At 46.6% G+C, this 20,076-nt stretch overlaps 1 protein-coding gene across 3 annotated transcripts in view; it reads right to left on the bottom strand.

Annotated features, from left to right (window-relative positions):
- Nucleotides 1–15,550, bottom strand: part of SIDT1 (SID1 transmembrane family member 1) — a 48,043-nt gene extending 32,493 nt beyond the window's left edge. The window contains exon 1 of one of the 3 annotated variants that reach the window (XM_037390436.1): nt 15,172–15,550. In XM_037390436.1, the coding sequence (XP_037246333.1) occupies nt 15,172–15,345 (174 nt within the window). In that variant the 5' untranslated portion in view covers nt 15,346–15,550. The remainder of the gene's footprint in view (nt 1–15,171) is intronic. The other 2 variants (XM_037390435.1, XM_037390434.1) reach the window with 2 other exon arrangements.
- Between the last annotated feature and the right edge of the window lie 4,526 nt (nt 15,551–20,076).

The raw sequence follows: 20,076 nt of genomic DNA, 5'->3' as shown, positions 1-20,076 counted from the left end.
GAGTAATTCTGTAATTTAGTCTTAAACCCTTTGGAAATCCCAGTTGTTCCCACTATTGCATTACAGTGCATACACAGCAAGTCATTTATCTCCAGTGGCACAGTGTGTTTTCCATGCTATTGGCTTACACAAGTAAGAATACACACTGCCTGCATTCTACAATGTATTATTTGAGGAGCCATGGCCACATAATCAAATACTGTTTCATAAGCAGACAAGCACAACGCCGCCAACACAAGGCTGAAGGACTACTTTTAATACCAGTATTTCACAGTCTAAGACCTTCACTAGACATTTTATGTGATCTTAAATGTCTGCTGGGTCAGTTTGTGGCGTTTCTAGATTTTAATGTGAAAAGAGGGGAATACCATGCCAAGACCACATCTCTGAACACTTCTACATGTGATGATGCAAATAAGTATTTTCTTAATATTCACCAAACAAAGCAGAGCCCTCCGAGTCCTGTCCAAAAAGGAAGGGTTTTCTACCTTAATGCAGTTCGCAAGGTGTTGAGGTCTGCCATTGCAACCTTCCTCCCAGTGGAGCTTCGCCAGACCCTTGCCTGCCTCATGGAGCTCTGCATCAGATGTGGGGAATGTGCTCTGCTTCACAAATGAGCCAAGTATCACATGGGCAGGCAAGAGTGACTGCTGCCTACCCCTTTCATACAGCTTGTGCCCAAATGGAAAGATAAGAAAACAGCCCTCACCTACTTTGGGAGTACGTAGCAGTAGGGGCTGGAGCCTGACAGAGATGTAACCCCAAGCATGCCTTTGGGTGAACAAGATCACCCAGCCAGCAAGGCTGCTCATGGGGACAAGCAGCCTGGAACTTGTGGCTGGAGTTAGGGCAGCTTACAGATGTACCCGTGCTGCAAATGCTGCAGCACTATTAACTTGACTTCCCTCCCCACTAAACCAAACTGAAGAAGGGGAGCAGGGCAACATCTGGAAGATTTACACCCAGGTTGTACCTCACGCACTGTAAATCCCAGCAGAAGACAAATCTTCATAACTGTGCTATGCTTCCATCTCAGCCTCGATGCCTACATTGATTTCTGCCAATGCAGCCCAGAACCTGGGAGCAGCAAGTACCTGCACAGCATAACACACAGCTGGACAAGGCAAGCCCTTAAATCCAAAGGGAAGAGGCAAGTTTGGGAGCCTATTTCCCTTAGGAGCCTCTATTAAGAATCCAATTTGAAATGGCAATTCCTGCCACTGCAGGAGACAGTAACCCACAGTGCCTAACAGGACATAAGCATCCATCCTCACGCTTTGTAACCCTACCATGTCTTGCTCAGGGCAAAGTCATTCAGGGCTCAGTCAGGTCCTGGATATCTCCACAGATGGAGTCTCCACAACCTCCCAGGCAACCTGTTCCAGTCTTTAACTGCCCTCACTGTTAGGGAAAAAAAAAAAAAACAACCTTAAAAGAAGTTCAGATGGAATTTCCAGTGTTTCAGCTTGTGCCCACTGCCTCTTGTCCTGTCACTCTTGCCCAGGCACCCACTGAAAAAAGCCCAGTCTCCTCTTCACTCACTCCCATCAGGTATTTATACACATTGATAAGATCCCCGGAGCCTTCCCTGCTGCAGGCTGAACAGTCCCAGCCCTCTCAGTCTCTCCTCATAGGAGAGAAGCTCCAGTCTCTTCATCGTCTTTGTGGCTCTGCACTGGACTTACTCCAGTAAGTCCATACATATCTTGTACTGGGGAGACCAGAACTGGACACAGTAGACCGGGTGTGAAAGCACTGCAGCTTTGTAACTGCCCAAGGCAAGTATGAAGGGCATTCCTCCCCCATCTTTTACAAAACAAAGGCACCCCTGAGAGGTTCCTGGCCAAGCCCAACAGTTCAGCTTCTCATTAGTGCTCCATTCACACACATTTTTACCCTGACACCCACCTGCTACCCTTAATGTCCATTACTGAATCTAGCCAAAAGATTTAGCATTTTCATTTCCTGTGAAAGGAAGCTAATTAAGACCATGGCTGCAGGTGCAATAACGCAGCCGAAAAATTTTGCAAGCTGGACCCAGTCAAGGCCCTACTCAGCACAGGTCTCCTGCTGCCACTCCACATCCTAGTTTGACATCCTGCTGCTCCTCACCCAGGGTGGCTGGAACATCCTTGAGCAAGAGCTACTGCCTTTACATGCACAGGGTTACAAATTGCCTCTGCTGTCAACACCGATACTTGCTTCTTGCTCCTTAACCTACAGGTGAATGCACTGAGCATATCTTTTTTGAGATCTCAAGGCTCTTCCAGATTAGGTACTTCACCAGTCTGAACAGCCTAGTTTCCTTTAAGGAAGGGAAGGGATAAACTAAAAAAAAAAAAATTAAAAAAAAAGAGGCCTGCCTATGAATCTAAGGCTACTAGATAGATGTTTACTTACCTAACAATAAGCAATGCCAAGACTAATTTATTCTGTTAAGGACTGATCATCTATTTTCAGGCAGCCCTGCAGTTGTGGCAACTGCCACTCCAAATGCCTGCCATGTCTGCCAAGGCAACCAAAGCTTAGCTTCCAGAGTTTTGGCTTCCCCCATATAGTTAATATGCAACTACTGAAAGGCCTCTTGATTTTGCAGCAACATGCTATATACCCATGGCAGTCATCATCTCCGTTTTACAGATGCTGAGACTCGAGTGTGTAAAAAGAGGCAGAGGGGTGCAAACAACATGATTAGGGCTTAACTGGGAGCAAACAGGGACCGACACATTCAAAGCCTGAGATCTGCTCCCTGTACAGTTTCTACTGCATAACCCTCAAACATCAGGTTAAGAGGGATGGTGTCACAGAGCCTGCAGCTCACAGCTCTGCCACCCTCCAGCTGCAGTACTGAAAGGCCAAGAAGCTGCCTCATTTGCAAGTATTTGGGGTGCATTCCCTCCCTCCCCAAGTCACACCCCCCAACTCTTTCCAGCAGTTGCCCAACAATACTTCTGCTCCCCAGATGACAGATCTGTGGCCTCTCTTCTGGGCAACACTCAAGCATCCCACTCTCCTCTTTGATGCTCTGCTGATATTGCACCTGGAGACCCTAGACTGTTTTTCAAACCCTGGCAGTTCTCAAAGCTTCAGTCTTTGCAAACAGACCTCAAAGTAACTTTGTTCATGCAGTAACATGAATTCTGACCCCAAGGTTATTATAAAAGTAGTGGAAGTGACCTCCCTAAGATGATAACTGCCATCCAGCCTAATCTTTGATCCCAATGACCAAAGCTTGCGCAAGAAAAGTCTTGGAGGATACTAAGTGCATGGCTTACCTGTGCCTCTTGTACCCTTATGCCAGAGAAAGGCTGCAGCATTTACCTGGGGGTATCAAAGAGCAACAGCTGCTGCAGGGCAAACATTCAGGGCTAAGATTTCTGCTCTGCATCTAGCCCAGTACCCAGAGAAAAACCCTGCAGCCCACATCCTACTACAAGCAAGAATTAATCACTGCCCCTGTGGCACGTCTCCACCACAAAGGCAAAGGTGCAGGCCACTTACACGTTTGGTGCCCGCCATAGTATAAAGCTTAACCATACAGCACCTCTCAAAAGAACACTGCTGTGAATCACAGAATCCCAAAATGGTTGAGGTTGGAAGGAACCGCTGGAGATCATCTAGTCCGACAACCACTGCTCAAGCAGGGTCACCTAAAGTCAGCTGCCCAGCTGGGTTTTAGATATCTCCATGGATGGAGACTCTACAAACTCTCTGGGAGACCTGTTACGATGTTTGACTACCCTCAGTAAAAACAAAACAACAAGTTTCCCATCTATCCCAGAGAAGAGCAAGGGGAAGGAAACAAGAGAAGAGTTTTGGTGATTAACACTTTGATAGGGAAAAGCATGAGAAGGGAGAGAAGGTCCCTTCCCTCTGCTGTGATCCAGCAGTTAGACCCCTCATTTGATCTCCCTCTCTCCACAAAACTAATCTGACCATACACCATCTACCACATTTACTCAGCTTTGCTGCTGTTTCCATTCTCTTGTAATACTGCTAGTGTTATATTAATAAGAAATGGGATTACCAGGAGGAGGGAGGCAAGATTCTCAAGGCTTAATATTCTTTAAAATCTAAGCACTTAATCTCATTTCTTACCCACATGAAACCTGGTATATGCTATATTACCACCATACATGACTTCTCTCCACCTTTCCTATGTTCAGCACTCTATTTACTCCCTGTAACAACTGGTTAGAGGTCCTTTGCCCTGTTCCCATTAAAGCCCATGTTCAGGTGCCTTGATCTCTTCTAGGTCTGATAATATCTGGGGCAGCATCCAGCTGCATCAAGGCAGGACCACCTCTGGCCTAAGTGTAATGGGATCACACCTGTGATCCCATTACACTTCTTTCATACCTCTCACCTTTCTCTCTGTACTCTCCACAGGAAAAGCTGCCTCCCAGGCCACATTCAACTAGGGTGCTTGAGAGAGGAACATCTGAAAGTCAGAAGCAACATTTACAGAGCAGCTCATTAGGAAGTTCCCAGTGTACTTTAAGTTTCACCTCAATATATTAACAACTCACTTGTAGTGAATACCTCTGCTTTTCCTACGTTTGCACATAGCCCAGATTGATCAGGACATCACACCACCTAACCCCATCAAAATCTTCATAATGAAAGCCCAAGAACAAATAGAATGACTAAGAAGTTGGACAGATGGCAATTGAGATCCCAGTCCATCTATTTGCCCTGCTGCCATCACCACAGTAACACAGAGCCTCTTGTGGGCAGATTCTGCGTTTCCAGTGGAGGGTCCAGATCCCAGTCCCAGGACACAGCTCTGCCCTCCCCCTCACAGGTCTCAGGGATACAGCAGCAGCTCCCAGCAGCACAAAGCTTTGGCTGACGGCCTCTGCTTGACATAATAGCTATTCCACCAAAACACAGTAATAAAAGAAGTGGGATTTGCCTGTGGACCTGTGCAAGATGTTCCCAACTAATGGTCCCTCCAGATCCCCCCCCACTTGTAAATGAGCTTGAGAATATCAGAGCAACAAAGTTCAGCAGAACCTAGGTGCAATTACGAGGAAGCTTGGGAAAGTGGAGAAATCATTAACATTTAACTGCAAGCAGGGCTTTTCTCATTTGCTGTCAATCATGCTCTGATTTTGTGCACAGTGGAAGGAATCCTAATACAGGTCTTAGAGAAAGACATTTTGCCTGGCAGAAGCATCACAAGGGACAGGGATAACAATGTAGCACCTATGAACTGATGTCTGTGCTTTTTCAGGCCTTCTTCCAATTAACCTACCTTAAACTTTTAATCTGTTGTGCTCCTACATTCTGTTGTCTTGATATAGACAATATAGACATTGTTGTGCAACAGATTTAATGAATTCACCAATGAGCCAGTGCTAGTAGTCCCATCTTTCCCTTTGAAAGTCAGTGTTTGGCATTTGCCTTAAGGGCAACATCTCTACCAAAATATTTTTAGAAGGAGGAAAAAATAAAGGTGATTTATTTAGTTCAAACATATTTCCCCCTCCACACCTTTCCAAAGACTATTTCATTTTAAGAACAAGCAGTTCTGACACAAGAACCACTCCCTGCTACAGAAACACTGCTCCTATCACATACACCTCCCAACACAGAAATAAGATCCTACTCTGCACACAGAGACGAGAGGAACACCAGCTAAGAAGTAGTTTTTACTTAAAACAATAATAAACCCACACACTAGAAAAAAAAAGACTATGAGAATCCTCTGCATCGACCCCCACTCAGCATTGGTGAGATGAGGAGGAGGTTTTGCCTGGGCAGTAAGAAGGTCAGCCAGACTGTCTGTCACTCCTGCAAGACCACCGCTGCCGGGGGACTTCACTTTGGAGCAGACTGTTTCCAGCACTGCAGAAGACCTGTGGCATCTTCCTCTTCCTTGCAGACATGCAGAAGGAGCTGTCTGTGTTGGTACTATCTAATGTGGCGCTGAATTTCACCTGTACCATCCAAGCTGAAATCCTTGTGCCCTGCAGATACCTGCGGTTAGGTTTGAGGTGGGACACTCCAGATCGGATCTTGGGGAACAACCTCGGGTACCTTTGGCAGTCAGGCCCTGCACTAACATTTCTCAGCAATAACCATACTGTTGCCTTTTGCGCTGTGGGGCTGGGGCAGGGGCAGGAATGCTTCAGAGACTTCTGCTCCTCACACTCCTTCCCAGTGCCCAGCCTCTGCCATGCACATCTCTATTCACCAGCCCAGCTCATGACAGCTTTGTTTCTCAGATGACTGACCTTGAACTTTTTTCTGTATTTCAAGGTGGACAGAGCAGCCAGACAGCTGAATAAAGAGAACTCTCAGCACTATATAAAAACATATTAGACCAGGAAAGACAAATATTTGTACTTCAGTTCTATCACCATCCTGGTGATAGGGGGAGGGGAAAAGAAAAAGCAAGAAAGAAAAAAGTGCATCTGAATTCCATTACCTAAATAGGGACAGTTCCCAGATTCACACAGCTGAACAGGACCAACACGGGTGCAAACAATAAGCAGGATAAACCAGGCTCTTGTTGACATGGAAGAGTCCTTGGATTGATGATTAGGTCTGCATTTCCCACAGAGATTACACATCAGTTTAAGACTGTGGGGATGTGAATTTAAGGGCAGGCAGGAGGCTGCAACAACAGTTTCTGCTGCAAGCAAAGGTTTTCAAGAGCTTTGCTGTGGATTCCTTTCCATCACCTCATACTAAGCAAAACCTTCAAATCACACCAGGGCTTTGCCATGTTCTCCACAGCACCCACATGCAAGCCGCTCCTTGCGATACCTTTGGGGATTATCGGTCCATGTTGTGAGAGCACTTGGTCGTGGGCCTGACAAGGCACCAAGCCAAGCCAGTGGGCAGGGAACACATCCGGCAAGCAAACACACAGGCTGCTAGTTACAATGGAAGGTCTCAGGCAGGATAAGTCTACAAAAGCCACTGAATTTCTGCTGTTGCACAAGAAAGAGGTGCTTCATTTTTATATAAACCCTAAAATTAAGAGAAGCAGGATTCAGCCAGATGGGCTAGAGCAATTGAGACAGTGAAGGAAGCACACACCTGTCAGCACTGAATTCAGCTGCTCTTCCCACTGAGAACACAACAGGGGGAAGGTGAGACCCTGAAGGAAAATAGTTATGAGACAGTGACAGGCATTATCAAACATCTTTCCTGCCTTCTTATGAGATATGAGCACCACTCCTGCCTGACAACAAAACAAGAGGAGCTCAGAGGAGCATTCTCTTTCAGCCCTTCTCTGTCTGACTTTGTGCCCTAATGTCAATAAATCTTAATTGCCAAAAGCAATCTGTCAAATAACCTTGGCCCACAGTTTTCTTCCAGCATTTCTGCCAGGAGTATTAAATACCCAAAGCGGCATACACTAAGTGACAGGCTCTGGGTATGTCAAGCACAGCCTCAGTCACATTAACATAATTGTTCCAGGATTAATATTTTTCATTTAAAAGTTCTACTTTGTGCAAATATGCTGTATGGACTTAACAGTCTGTCATAGACATTCCGATGAGTTCACTTGTTTGCAACAGTATCTGTGCAGCACAAATGGAAGTAAGAACAAATACAAAGTGTGTTAATATTTATCTTTTTGAAATTTTGTCCTCTAACCAATGTCACCAGGGAGTCTCCATGACAGCCAGAAATAAAAACAAGGAGCTGCCCTGTTGTATGAAGTCGTTACCTGTTTCTGACCACACTCAGACTTCAGGAAGATGTTAAAAATAAATCTTTTTTTCTTTTTAACAGCCAGTTAATGAACAAACTACTTTTTAATAAATAGCATCTGCCTAACCCACGGCAGCTGGAGCTCTGGGCTAAGGTAACCCTTTGAAACAGAAGGGTTTATAATCTTTCCAAATTTGCCACCACTCCAAGCTCACAGTGATAACTCCAGGGATTACTGTCACAAATGCCTGGTTCTTTCTTGGCTCCCAAGTTCTCCACCTCTGTGACACTTTGGATGTGGACTGAATTACATACCCTACATGTTGTCTTTTTTTTTTTTTTCCTAACAAAACCATTGTTTGTTTGTTTTAAACCACACTGAACTAGCTCTTTCTATGCCCAAAGAAAAACATCAGCATAAAGAAAGTAAGGAAGGTTGTTTCTGAAATCCTCTGTGTTCTCGAAGTATACACAGCAGAAAATAACATTTGCTTATGCAAACATACTAAACTATATTCTCAAACCAAGCAGATGGCACATCCTTGCAATACAGCTTTTATAGACTGCGCTTTCATTCTCTAAATATCCCCTGAAATAGCAGATGAGGTCTGTATAGGAAACACATACCTTCCTACCCAGCAACTCCTGCACAAGTTATTCAAGGACATTTCAGCCTCCACTTACGTTGCAAATGTTTGGATTATAAATTGCTGCACTGCTCTTGGAAAGAGTTCAAACTGAGGAGAGACTCTTATTCAGAATGTTTTTTCTTTTTTAATCTAAACATCGGGGGGGGGGGGAGGGGCAGGCGGAGGGAACAACAAAACCTGGTCAGTTTTGATTTTGAACAGGACAGCCCAACAAGAAGAGAATGATTGTAAGATTTATAATGACATCGAAACTCAAAAGAGACGCTTTTGTTCAGTGACAAGTTAACAGGCTTGACAACATTAGCTTACACATTAGAAATATCAATAAAATTCTTGCCAGCACTGAAGTCACTGCGTGAAGGTCTAAAGACCACCCTGCAAGAAACCAGAGCAGGTGTCTCAGAATCTTTTGCTAAAGCCTGCAAACTGTTAGCCTCCTTCAAGATGTACTCCCTGTTGTCCCTCTAGGTAGGGAAACCCACAAAGAACAAACTCCTAGAAAGCCAAACAACAATTTAAGTTTGAAGGGATCTCAGGCAGGCACATGATCCCATCCCCAGCTCAAAGCAAAGCCAAGCCACCTCACACACCATTCTTTCACTTAGGATATCCCATTTTTGCCAGAGCCAAAGTTTTCAAGACTATATTTTCTGCTGCAGGAAACAACGGTCAAGCTTGTGTCTTCAGCAGACCCCCACACCATTTCTCTCACAGTTTACTTTTGCTTTGTCCTGTAAGAGCTTTTCATGCGACTCTGGGCAGAGCGAGGAGTGGCCATGAGACCCTGCTGAGAAGCAGCAAGAGCATTCCAAGGGCTGCGTGCTCTGTGCTGTAACCTCCTAGGGTTGGTTGTTTTCATTAAAAAAGATAAATTATATATACAAAAGTTATTCCAAAGGGATTCTGTTGAACCTTGCTTGGCTTCAGACATCATCTACTATAACTTGCTTGGATTTGTCTGGATTTGACATTGTGCCTACGTCTCTGCCTCATAAGAAATTTAATATTATGCTCCAGAAATGGTGTGCTGAGGCCCTTCCAGTGTCCTGTGGTGAACAGGCTAGAGCCAGCAACCAAAATTCAACACTGTTCAGGCCCCAGCGATCCTGCAATAACAGGAGCTCTATTGACTTTAGGAAATCCTCTCATTGAAACATTTGTAGTCTTCCCGATTTTTGTTTTTTACCTCCATTTTTCTGGCTAAAATGGTGGGCTTCCACTCAGCATTAAAGAAAGACATAACCTAACCTGTTCCCCCCATTATAGCTTGGGTTCAGCCATCTCCAAACAGGAGACTAAAGTTTTATTGCACAGTGTTGCTGTGGGCTGAAGCCAAGACTAACATTATGGAAAAAATGCTCAGGGGAGCAAGAGAATACTTTGGAGGTAGCTTAGTTTCATCCTGAAGAGTCCTACACGTGTGAAGCCCAAAACCAGCTCAGAAGCAAGAGGTTGAAAAAATTGCTCCTAGAGTTGTTGTAACAGACATGGGTGCTGCTGGAGTGAGACCTACATTTGCATGTGAAAGAGTAGAGAACAGTAAACACAGATTTGATCACTTCCACTTAATAAATGAGGTTGCCTTGCAGAGCAGATCAAGGAGTTTCCCCGCAGCTATAACAGATGGCTTTGGTCTGAGGCAAGTGACTCATCACACAATCCCAGAGGAAGGTATGGGTGAATTCCAGTTCTGGCTCCTTGCCTGGAACCAAGCAAGTGCAAATGCCATCCACACCTAGGCTATAAGACACCCATTCACTAGGAGACAGAGGAACCCAAATGTATCAAGCTCTTTGGGCTGGAAAGGTCTTTACTAGAGAGTCACAAAGTTTAAAGCACCTAATTGAAAGACTTCTTTTTGCTAAAGTTTATTCCCCTTCCCTTAGGTCAGTCAACTTTTTCCCATCTGCAATCATGAAAGAAGGAAGGGTAATGACGTTAGCAACCTTCCGCGATGGCACACAGCCTCTCTCACTCATACACCAAGGATAATTTTTTTATTCATTACCCCTCAGATAGACTCCACATAGGGAACAGTCACTCCAGAGCTACACATCCTCACCTGGCACAGCTGCTCAGCAGAGAACCCACAACTTAATCTGCTGCAAATTACAGTTTACAGTAAAGCTGGGCCATATGGGAGCTGAGACTGGGGCTCTGTTCCTAGTCCTGGCAAGGGAGGAGGGGGAAAATATCACTCACTCTTTCTCCCAAAATAGGTGCAGCCCACTGCTAAGCTTTTGAGCTCATCGTATAGGTGCAGCCCACTGCTCAACATCGCAACCAAGATGCACTGCACAAATGTCCAAGAGCTGTGTCTGGATTGCAGCAGCCTACAAATGGAAAATTGGAAACTTGTTCTCCTAGGAGATACCTGGACTATATTTAGAAAACCAAGTATCTCCCAAATCATGTATTCAGCTGACTCAAGCTCCAATTAGGAGGAAGATTTTTTGTTGTCTATGACAGTATTCTTCCTCATGATACCCTCCTGCACCACTTAGGACCTGGTACAGGAAATATCCACATGCACAATATTAGTGGCATTTGTGTTTCCAACAAATTAACCATTACCAACTGCCAGAGCTTACAGTGGTATAACAAGTCATTCACTTTGAATTCTTTCAGTACTCCCACCTGCACCTTTTTCTTTTTGGAAGCCTTTGTATTATTGCAATCATGGAAAAAAGCAATTTCTCTCACTTGCCACATAAAGCCTTCTCCAGTCAATGATAAATCCAGCAGAAACATTTTACAACTCTTGTTCAGTCTTCTGTGCAGGAACACACTGTGCAGGCAGCTGCAGCAAATCAGCTCTCCTTCCTCCCTCCCAAGTCGGGACATGTTGAATACGTGGAATTGGAGATGCTAATGAATGTGCTCATTTTTCCCCCATGCTGGATGTCTCCAGTTTAAACTATCCTAAAATAAGGTAATCCTTTTGCCCAACTAATTTTTCATCAGACTTTTAATAGTACACTTCTGCCTTTACTGTTAGAGCATGGGTGCATAGTGACAGGTGCAACAGCTGGGTTTATTATTGTAATTTTTGCACTCACAGTTAAACATTAAACAAACAGCTGTGCAGAGAGGAAAAATTCAAAGTGCAGCTAGGAGGAAAAGAGAACTAGAAAAGCAGTAAGACTACCCCACAACAAGTGAAGACTTTCCACCATGAGGAAGGAGTTTGTCATACCCCTCTGTCCACAGGCCAACTCTACAAGACCCTTGCAGCAGAGATGGCTGTGTTTCTCCTCAGCACAGCTTTACTTTTACAGCTCCGCCTCAGGAGTTAAGGCCTAAATCCTAATTGCCAACTATAAAAACCCCCTGACAGCTCTCCTGCCTCAAGAGACAAGGTGAAATGGTTCTGCACATGGAGGGGCGTTTCTTCACACATGCACAGAAGAGACCTGGCAATGTATATATGCATAGTTTCAGCTAGGTGACTTGATCAGTATGTAAGTATCCCTGTTTTCATTTTACATACCCAGGAGTTGCACAGAAGGGAAGCCACTTGCCTAGCTCATCAAAGCAAAGCAGCTCTGCTCCAGAGCCCCGAGTTCTACTTTCTTCACCTTGTATACATCTGCTCGTGAATAATCTCATAGGTCTCGCTTTTCCCCTTCCCTCATGCACACAAACCTGTATCCCAAAGAGTAAGGAAGATTATGTGGATGAAGAACATCCTCTGAGATGAGGCAAGCACAACACATTTCACAAAGTGGTAAGTCTCCAAAGCACCAAACAGGAGTAATGGCCTTGCTCCCTCCTCTCTCATTCGTCATTCAAGCACTGCTCTGTGCAGCTGCATTTTGAGATATGCCCAGGCAGCCATAGCACATGAGCAACCAGAATGTTTACAGAGGGCTGGCGGGTCACAAGCCAGCCCTCATGCCTTGTCCTTGACTTCAGGTTGTCCCTTGCTTTGTAGGCCTGTCCTCACGAGAGAGGGAAACAGAGGGGCAAACAGCAGAATTCAAAACATCAGGAAAACAAATCCCTGTTCAGAGCCAGACCACTCCAGACCTGGCTTTGCTTCAGAGTGAAAGCAATTAAACTCACCCACTGCAGCCCTTCCACATGGAGAATGCTCTTTTTATTCAATTAAGTTTCCTGTAACTAAGGTTAATAGCCCATGTGGCATCTGCCTCAAGGTATCAGAGGCTTCTGGCTGACCTGCCATCAGCATTGAGACGGGAGGAGACTGAAAAGACAAGGAAGAGCAGAGAGCTCGCAAGTGGCAGGCAACTGGCAAACACTGGCTGACACTCCACTCGCTAAGAGTTCAAGGCTAAAGACTGCAGTGAAAAGCAAGGACTAGTATACTGAGATTTTGCAGGACTTGCGTTCCTTCAGAATATCCAACAACTACCCAGAGGACAACATACCCCTAAGTATGTTCACAACTCTTGCACCAGTGAAACCTGCCCACAAGAGCACAGTAGCAGATTAAAGTCAAGATTTCCACCACTAAGTTTCTAAACCTTGAGCAATCCTCATTAACAGGGAGATGCAGGACCACCAGAACAGATCAACCTCTACCTCTGACCAGCCTAACGAGAGGAGACCCAGCCATGTTTGCCTCTCATCAGTGCAGGGCTGCAGCTGGGGAGGGGGCTGCACACACCTGCAGCCAATTATCCCAGTTAGGCCAGCCAGCTTCTGCAGGCTTCTGCTGCTTCAGCTCAGGAATAGCATCTGTAGGGCTTCTCAGTGAGGAATCACAGAATGGTTTGCGGTGGAAGGGACATTTAAAGATCACCTAGTCCAAACACCCTGCCATGGGCAGGGGAACACCTTCACTAGATCAGGTTGCTCAAAGCCTTGTCTGACCTGACCTTGAACACTCCCAGGAATGGGGCATCGACAGCTTCTCTGGGAAGTTCGCGTGTCTCACCATCCTCATCGTAAAAGAACTTCTTCCTTATGTCCAACCCAAATCTACCCTCTTTCAGTTTAAAACCGTTGCTCCTTGTCCTGTCACTATAGACAGCTGTAAAAAGCCTCTCTTCATCTTTCCTACAAGTCCCCTTTATATATTGAAAGGCCACAGTAAGGTCTCCCTGGAGCCTTCTCTTCTCTAGGACTTTCTTTGTCCTCAGAGCCTCCTAGGACAGTCCATCTTTATTTAGGTGGTTTTTCTCTTCCAATTTTTTTTTCATAGCAGAAGGCCCTCTTTAAGCACATTCATGGCAGTGCTTGGAGAAATCTGCATTAAAAAAATGTTGGCCTCAAACCTGACGTTTCCCTTCTTAGATATGCTCTTGACTAGCTCAGTATCTGCAGAGCTTTCACATTCCAGCATACAGGAACATGGAGATTAAACCTCTGAAGTTTCCACTTGAACACAGCAGTTGTCTGGACAGGATGCCTCTTCACAGCCATGGGAATGACCTAGCATCTGAAAGTAGCCATGAAGCAGAAGATGCATTTAGATACCTGCAAATACCACCAAGCAGCCGTGTACTCCCTCTCTGCCTCCTCCCACTCTGCTATCACCCTAGTTCTTCAGGAGGGAAAACTTGTTTGTAGGTGTCTGGCAAAACACGTGGCTTCAAAGAGCACATTATCGAAGGAACTAGATTCATTTTAACTGAAGCCAGAACTCATGCTGTCTGCTCACAAGCCCCAGACAACAGGCCCTCATTGTAATACCCAATCCCTGTAACACCTGAGGAAGCCTAATTTATACCTCCATCTACAAGGAGGCTTATGCCCAAAGCGTGCTTTTGGCCTTCTGAGTTCAGTTGGTGACACTCAACAGTTAAGTAAAGCTGGGCGCAGTTGCATCATAGCCTGGACACACAACTCCCCAGCCCCCCCATAAATACCAGGTGCGTTTTATTACATAGTAACAGACATAATAGAAAGATAACTCTTTAAAGGTCTGGATCTTTTCGAATTTCAGACTAAAGCAAAGCAAAGAGATTGAGTAACACCACTTCCTCCTGGCACCCCAACCCCCCTTTATCATGCTCTCTACCAACTCTGTTGATATTGAAGCATTAGAAATATAGTGTGGAAAGCAGTGTTTTCCATTTTTTCCTTGTCCTGTGCAACCGAGGACAGAAAGGAAGGTTCAACTGCCCGGTTCACCATCTTTTGGTACATTAGATCTTACCCAGCAATTAACACCCAATCCAAACAACGGGGGCAGAGTTTCCTAGGTACCACTTAGCTACTTGAAGTAAACACATCAAAAAGGGGGGAGGGGGAGACCCACAACAGCTGTAGCATACATAAATGACAGGTTTCCTTCCTCCATCAAACAGCCCCGCAGTCTCCTTGCATCACACTTCACCTGCACAACAGCCCTGTCTCACCTCCTGGGCTCCCAGGAGAGAGCACCCTGATCCTACAGAAGCGCTCAAGTGTGAAAAACGGTATTTTAGAAGGGTTATTAAGCGCACACACACCTTTTTTTTTAGTTTTTTTTTCTTTTTTTGAGGTACTACTGTTATCTTCGTAATTCCCTTCTAGACTTTAAATCCATTTTGCTGCTAGGAGCGCTGGATACCAGTTCCCCCGTCCGGGTGGTGCACCAGCCCGCTTGCCCACCCCGTGGGACGCCGCCACCCTCTCGCCCCGCAGCCCCGGGGCGCTGCTCTGGCCGTGCCGCTGAAGCTCCCGGGGCGGGGGGGGGGGGGGGCGAGGGCACTTTGCACCGCGGCTGCCGGGAGAATGCGGGCAGGACCGCGGACGCAGAGGGAGAGCCCGGCCCGCTCCCGCACAGCCGCAGCGGCGCCGGTTCCCCCCCACCCCCGGCCGCACCGGCGGAGGGAGGGCGAGGGGAGCACGGTGCATTTCCCCGCCGCGGGGGAGCCGGCGCTCCGGGGGATGCTCATACCTGCCCGGGCTCGCTGCTGTAGGCGAAGGCGTAGACCCGCTCCGTGCTGATGTTCACGGTGCCCCGGTAGACGCGGCCGAAGGTGCCGGGCGCGGGGCTGCCCCCCGCCGCCGCTGCCGCCCAGAGCAGGGCGCAGAGCAGAGCCCCGGGCACCGGGGCCGCCGCCCCGGCCATGGGCTCGTCGCTGCCGGCCCCGCGGGACAGCCCCCGGCCGGCTGGCCAGTGCGACAGCCGGGCTGCCTCTCCCCGGTAGGGCGGGCGCCAAGCCACGTTATTTGCAATTTAAATAACCGGCTCGGCGATACGCACGGGAGGCGGGGAGGCAGCCCCGGACACCGCCACCCCTCGCCCGGGGGGCACCGAGCAACTCTCCCCCGGCAAGGACCCTCCGCCGGCCGGCCGGCGGGGAGGGAAAGGGAAAGGGGGGCTGGCCGGCCGGCGCCGGGGAGGAGGGTCTCCTCCCTGTGCCCGGCCCCAAATTCTGAACCGGCCTTAGCAGGCGGTTGTCAGGGAGCTTTTCCCCTTGCCTGTGAGCTTCGGGGTACGCCGGCATCGTCAGGCACGGGGGCTCGGGGCCACGGCAGCAGCAGCCGCAGGGCTTCAACACCCCCAGCCCACCCAGTCAGGGGCGTCCTCGCCGGGTGCTCCCCTGGCTTGCTGGAGCGGTGGCTTGTACCTGCAATGCATCTTGCCATCCCCAACCGTTATATTTGGCTGCTCATAACTTTGGGATAAATGCCCTCATCTTTTAGTTCAGTCTGGAAGCGTGAAAGGCTGCAGCAAAATGTCATCATGGCTTGGTGCATCTTACATTCTCTGAGTCATTCGTGAAACTGCTACAAACAATACTCCAAACCTTTTCAGGAAGATGGGAGTGGTAATGTTGGGCTGTGAAAGGGCCAGGGGTCTCTCTCACGGCTTAACTCTTCTGTCTTCTGTTGAAAACACATCTGGCGAATGTGTCAGATTCCATGGTGGAGGGATGCACTTTTAAGTTTGAGAAGACAGAGTGTTACTAGAGAGCAACTGGGAAGGTTTTTCAGACTGAGGATGATCTTGCAGGAGCCACGGTTTTATAAAGCCAGCCTGCAGTCCCCAACTGAGGTGGCTCTGGCCACAGAAGTTTTCCAAGTTGTGGATTTTATTTTCAAGACTGAGAGATTTCCTGAGGGTCACTTGTCATCTTTGGAGGAAAAGTTGCAAAGCTCAGCAAAATGAGCCAGCATGTCTTATGCTGTCATTTTGATCTTCAGGCCTCTGTGTGATCCCTGGGAAGAGAAAAAAATAAAACTGTCTGTGATTTCTGTGTTCATTTTGAGGCAGGCTGCCGTTCAACTTGTCTTTTGTCAGAGTCCCAAGAAGTGGCATTAAGGGCAAAAAAAACCCATTTGAGATCTGCTGGAAGATGGACACTCCCACACAGTTTGCCTTTCAGCCTGGAGTATCATGCTGACCATGGAGACCTGTGCAATGTCACCCCTGATCTCTTGTGACTCAGTCTTGCCTCTTACCAGGACATGGTGTGACCTGTCCTGGGGAATTTCAAGCAGTGGTGGCACTGGGAGGCTTGTGGCTTCCCTTCCCCACCCTGTAGAGCCCAGGGCTCCCTAACCCGACAGCTCCTTTCTCACCCACTACCCTCTGCAGATGCCCAGGTCCCTCTGGCAGGGCTGCCAGCCCCCTACATGTGCGTGCTGGAGGGAGGAGACTGGGGAGCACTTCTCCCAGGGAAGAGAGGCTTCAGGCAACAGGAGGAGATATGGTAAAGCAAAAGCAAGTCGGGGTCATGCCAGGTTGCTCGGATAGATGTGACAGATGGCACAAGGCCAGTATTCTGCAAACCGAAGTAGCTCTGGCAGCTGCAAATAAATTTTGTGTCATTTGGTGCTGTGTGTGTTTCAAGTTGGGAGATCAGTGTGTCCCTCTTCGGTCCTGTTGTCTTCACGACAAAGAAGTGACTTTTCATATAGTCCACGCTTTCCAATGCAGAATTACATCTTAATTACTTGCCCTGAGTGGATGTATATTTTGATATCTTACCAAAGACTACACATTTTTAACTCATTTTGAGAATTCAGTTTTTCTTTTCGAAGTGCAACACTTCCTTCTTGTCTTTATTGAATTTCATCTCACTGTTTTGAGGCTGGCTCTTTCTGCAATTTAGCAAGGTTAAACCTTTGTTCAAATCTTTGTCTTCAAAGTATGGTTCTGCTCAAATTGGTGTTATTTGCAGAAGTTCGAAGTCAAAGGTCAATTTCACCCTTCAAGTCACTAATTGAAGTAATCAATCCTAGCAGACAGAGCAGATCTCTTAATTTGGTATACCTTCCTATTGACAGGAAAATACCCACTGCCACAGTCTGGAAATTGTTTTTCAGTCACATACCCCTCTCACGTGAATACCATCTTATGAGAGTGGTGTTCAAGGAAGTGCCAAAAGCCCTACTGAAATAAAAATATATTTCATCTGTTCCTTTCAGCACCTGCTAAGTCGGTTATCTTGGCAAAGAAATAAATTAGGTTACTTTGACATGATTTGTTCTGGACAAATGCACACTGCCTGTTTCTCATCACTTTATTGTTATTTAGTTGCTTGCACGCTGATTGCCGAACAGCTTGTTTCATTATCTTTCCAGGTAACAAATGGAAGTTGGCTGGTTTGTAACTCTTCATTCAGCCCCTTTGATAAAGATGGGTAGCCTGTTTTCCCTTTTCACTCCCTCCTGGGTCCTGTTCTTGAATGGCAGCGTGTATTTTGGAAGAACTAGACCCTGTAAGAGAAAAAATGCTGATCCAGACAGACCATGGGTCTGGGTCAGTGGAGGCGGTCTGGTGTTCTTGTATTTGCCACAGTCTGGGGACAGCAAGGGACAGCTGCTCCCTAAGGGGCAGGGAGCTGAGCGCCGTAACACAGCCTGCAGAGCAGAGAGCTCCCTGGCCAAGGCCCCATCCCACAGGATCCAAGCAAGGCAACCAGGGCAGGCATGGAGATGGCAGCTGGAGCCAACAGAGAATCCAGATCACTGGACAACTCCATGGTGATGGGATAGGTCTGAGGTCAAGCTCTGAACATAAGTTAGCAAGTCAGGTTTGGTGACAGCAATTAGGGACGGACACAGCCCTGATATCAGCAGGCAACTCCATAGCAGTGAGGCAGGTCTGAGGTCAGGCTGGGAAGTTGGTCAGCAGGTCTGGGTCAATGGGACACAGGCATGGCCAAGCACCAGAACCTCGCCTGAAATGCAGCTCCCATGGGAAGGGGGAGGTCAGCCCTCACCGAGGTCTCCCCGCAGCCCTGCCTCCAAGGTCACTAGAGGGAAGGGGGGCAGCCCTCAGCTGCGCTGTCTCTGGGTTGGCAGCAAGCCCAGGGTACCGGACCTCCAGGAAGGGGGACGATGCTCTCAGGGCCTTTGTCTCTGGCTGTGTGTGGGGCAAATATTTCCTGACATGGCCCATTTTCCCAGTATAAGCAAAGCCCAGGGTTGTGAGTGTCTCAGGGGAAGGAGGAACTGTGCTGAACCAGAGGCTCACAAGAGCGTGGGGGTTTTTTGTGGTTGTTTTTGTTTGCTTGTTTGTTTTTTGCTATAGCACAAAAGTAGAAAATCTCATTGCTATTGGGAAAAAACACAGTAAAGAAATGTCAGTCCTCCTGGTAACCAGGGCTGCATAAAACATCCAGGATAGTGAAAGATCTTGATTACAAAGGAATTCCCCAAATCATACTAGCTTGTAAGGGGAAAAAGAAAGAATATGAATGTATAATAAACCAAATTGTTTGGAAACCTGATGGATTAAAATCACTGCTGTTTGAATATGTAGTCTCCATCTTATGTAAGCTCTGCTGCAAGTTAATAGATGCTGTAGATGCTAGCTGGCTTCTGCAGAGATAACGCAACATTTTCAGACTCTGCTGTAAATGCAGTGTGAAGAACAACAAGAACAGAAAGGTAGACAGGCTTTTAAAACATCTGATTGGACTGGCTCCCCATTTAGGTGGCTGAAATGTTTGAGAATAGGCTGACTGAATGAGATGTCTTTGGTTTGTATTATATTTGTTTGTATTAGGTATTTAACATTTGTATTAGCTTCTAATTAATAATAGCGGAGAGGTTTATGAGGTTTCAAAGTGGATGACGGATGGACCTAGTTGTGCCTTTATCGCTTTCTTCTTTGGTAGACCTTGTTCTTCAAGATAATTTGAAGCCATGTTAGGAGAGATTTCCAGATGCGCCCTTGATCTATACTTTTGGGTTCTAAATTTTCAAATAAACAAGAGTAGTAACTCCAGTGCATTGCCTTGCGCATGTGCCTAGGATCAAGGATTTGTTTTGAACTCTGATGTTCAGTTTCAGGTTGCATACAGTATCTATGTTTAGTGCTTAGATGGAAATTGAAGTTCGGGTGCAATCTCCAGTACAAAAAAAATCAGACTTAAGCCACATTTACAGCATTTCAGCATAGGCAACAGCTGATAGTATTTCTCTGTCACTTTTTTTTGTCCCCTCATAATTTCAGTTTTCTGTTTCTTTTTTGTATCACATGCAACACAATTCCTTCCCTCAGCACATTAACCATTAACAAGCACCTTCACATGAATCTTTTGACAGTGATGTTGATAAAGCCAGAATTAGATTAATGAGGACCTTAAGCACCAGGAAATCTTTGGGAAAGGGAAATTTTCTCCTTAAGTAAGGAGGGAGTTTTAAATGAAGGGCTGATAAACCCTATGTCTTCACTTTCCAGCTCCCACAGACAAAATACTAAGCTCACACCGTAATATAAATTGTTAACTCTAAGCTTTCAGAGTAATTTCATCTTGTCTTCACGTATGTGACAGCAAAGTGGAGAATCTGTGGCATATTCATGGGGCAAGTCTATAAGAAATACGAGTGTGTAAGTGTCTAA

Source organism: Falco rusticolus, chromosome 5, assembly GCF_015220075.1.
Source record: "Falco rusticolus isolate bFalRus1 chromosome 5, bFalRus1.pri, whole genome shotgun sequence".
NCBI lineage: Eukaryota > Metazoa > Chordata > Aves > Falconiformes > Falconidae > Falco > Falco rusticolus.
The sequence above is the reverse complement of the archived record's forward strand: the minus strand, read 5'-3'. Positions and strand labels throughout refer to the sequence as shown.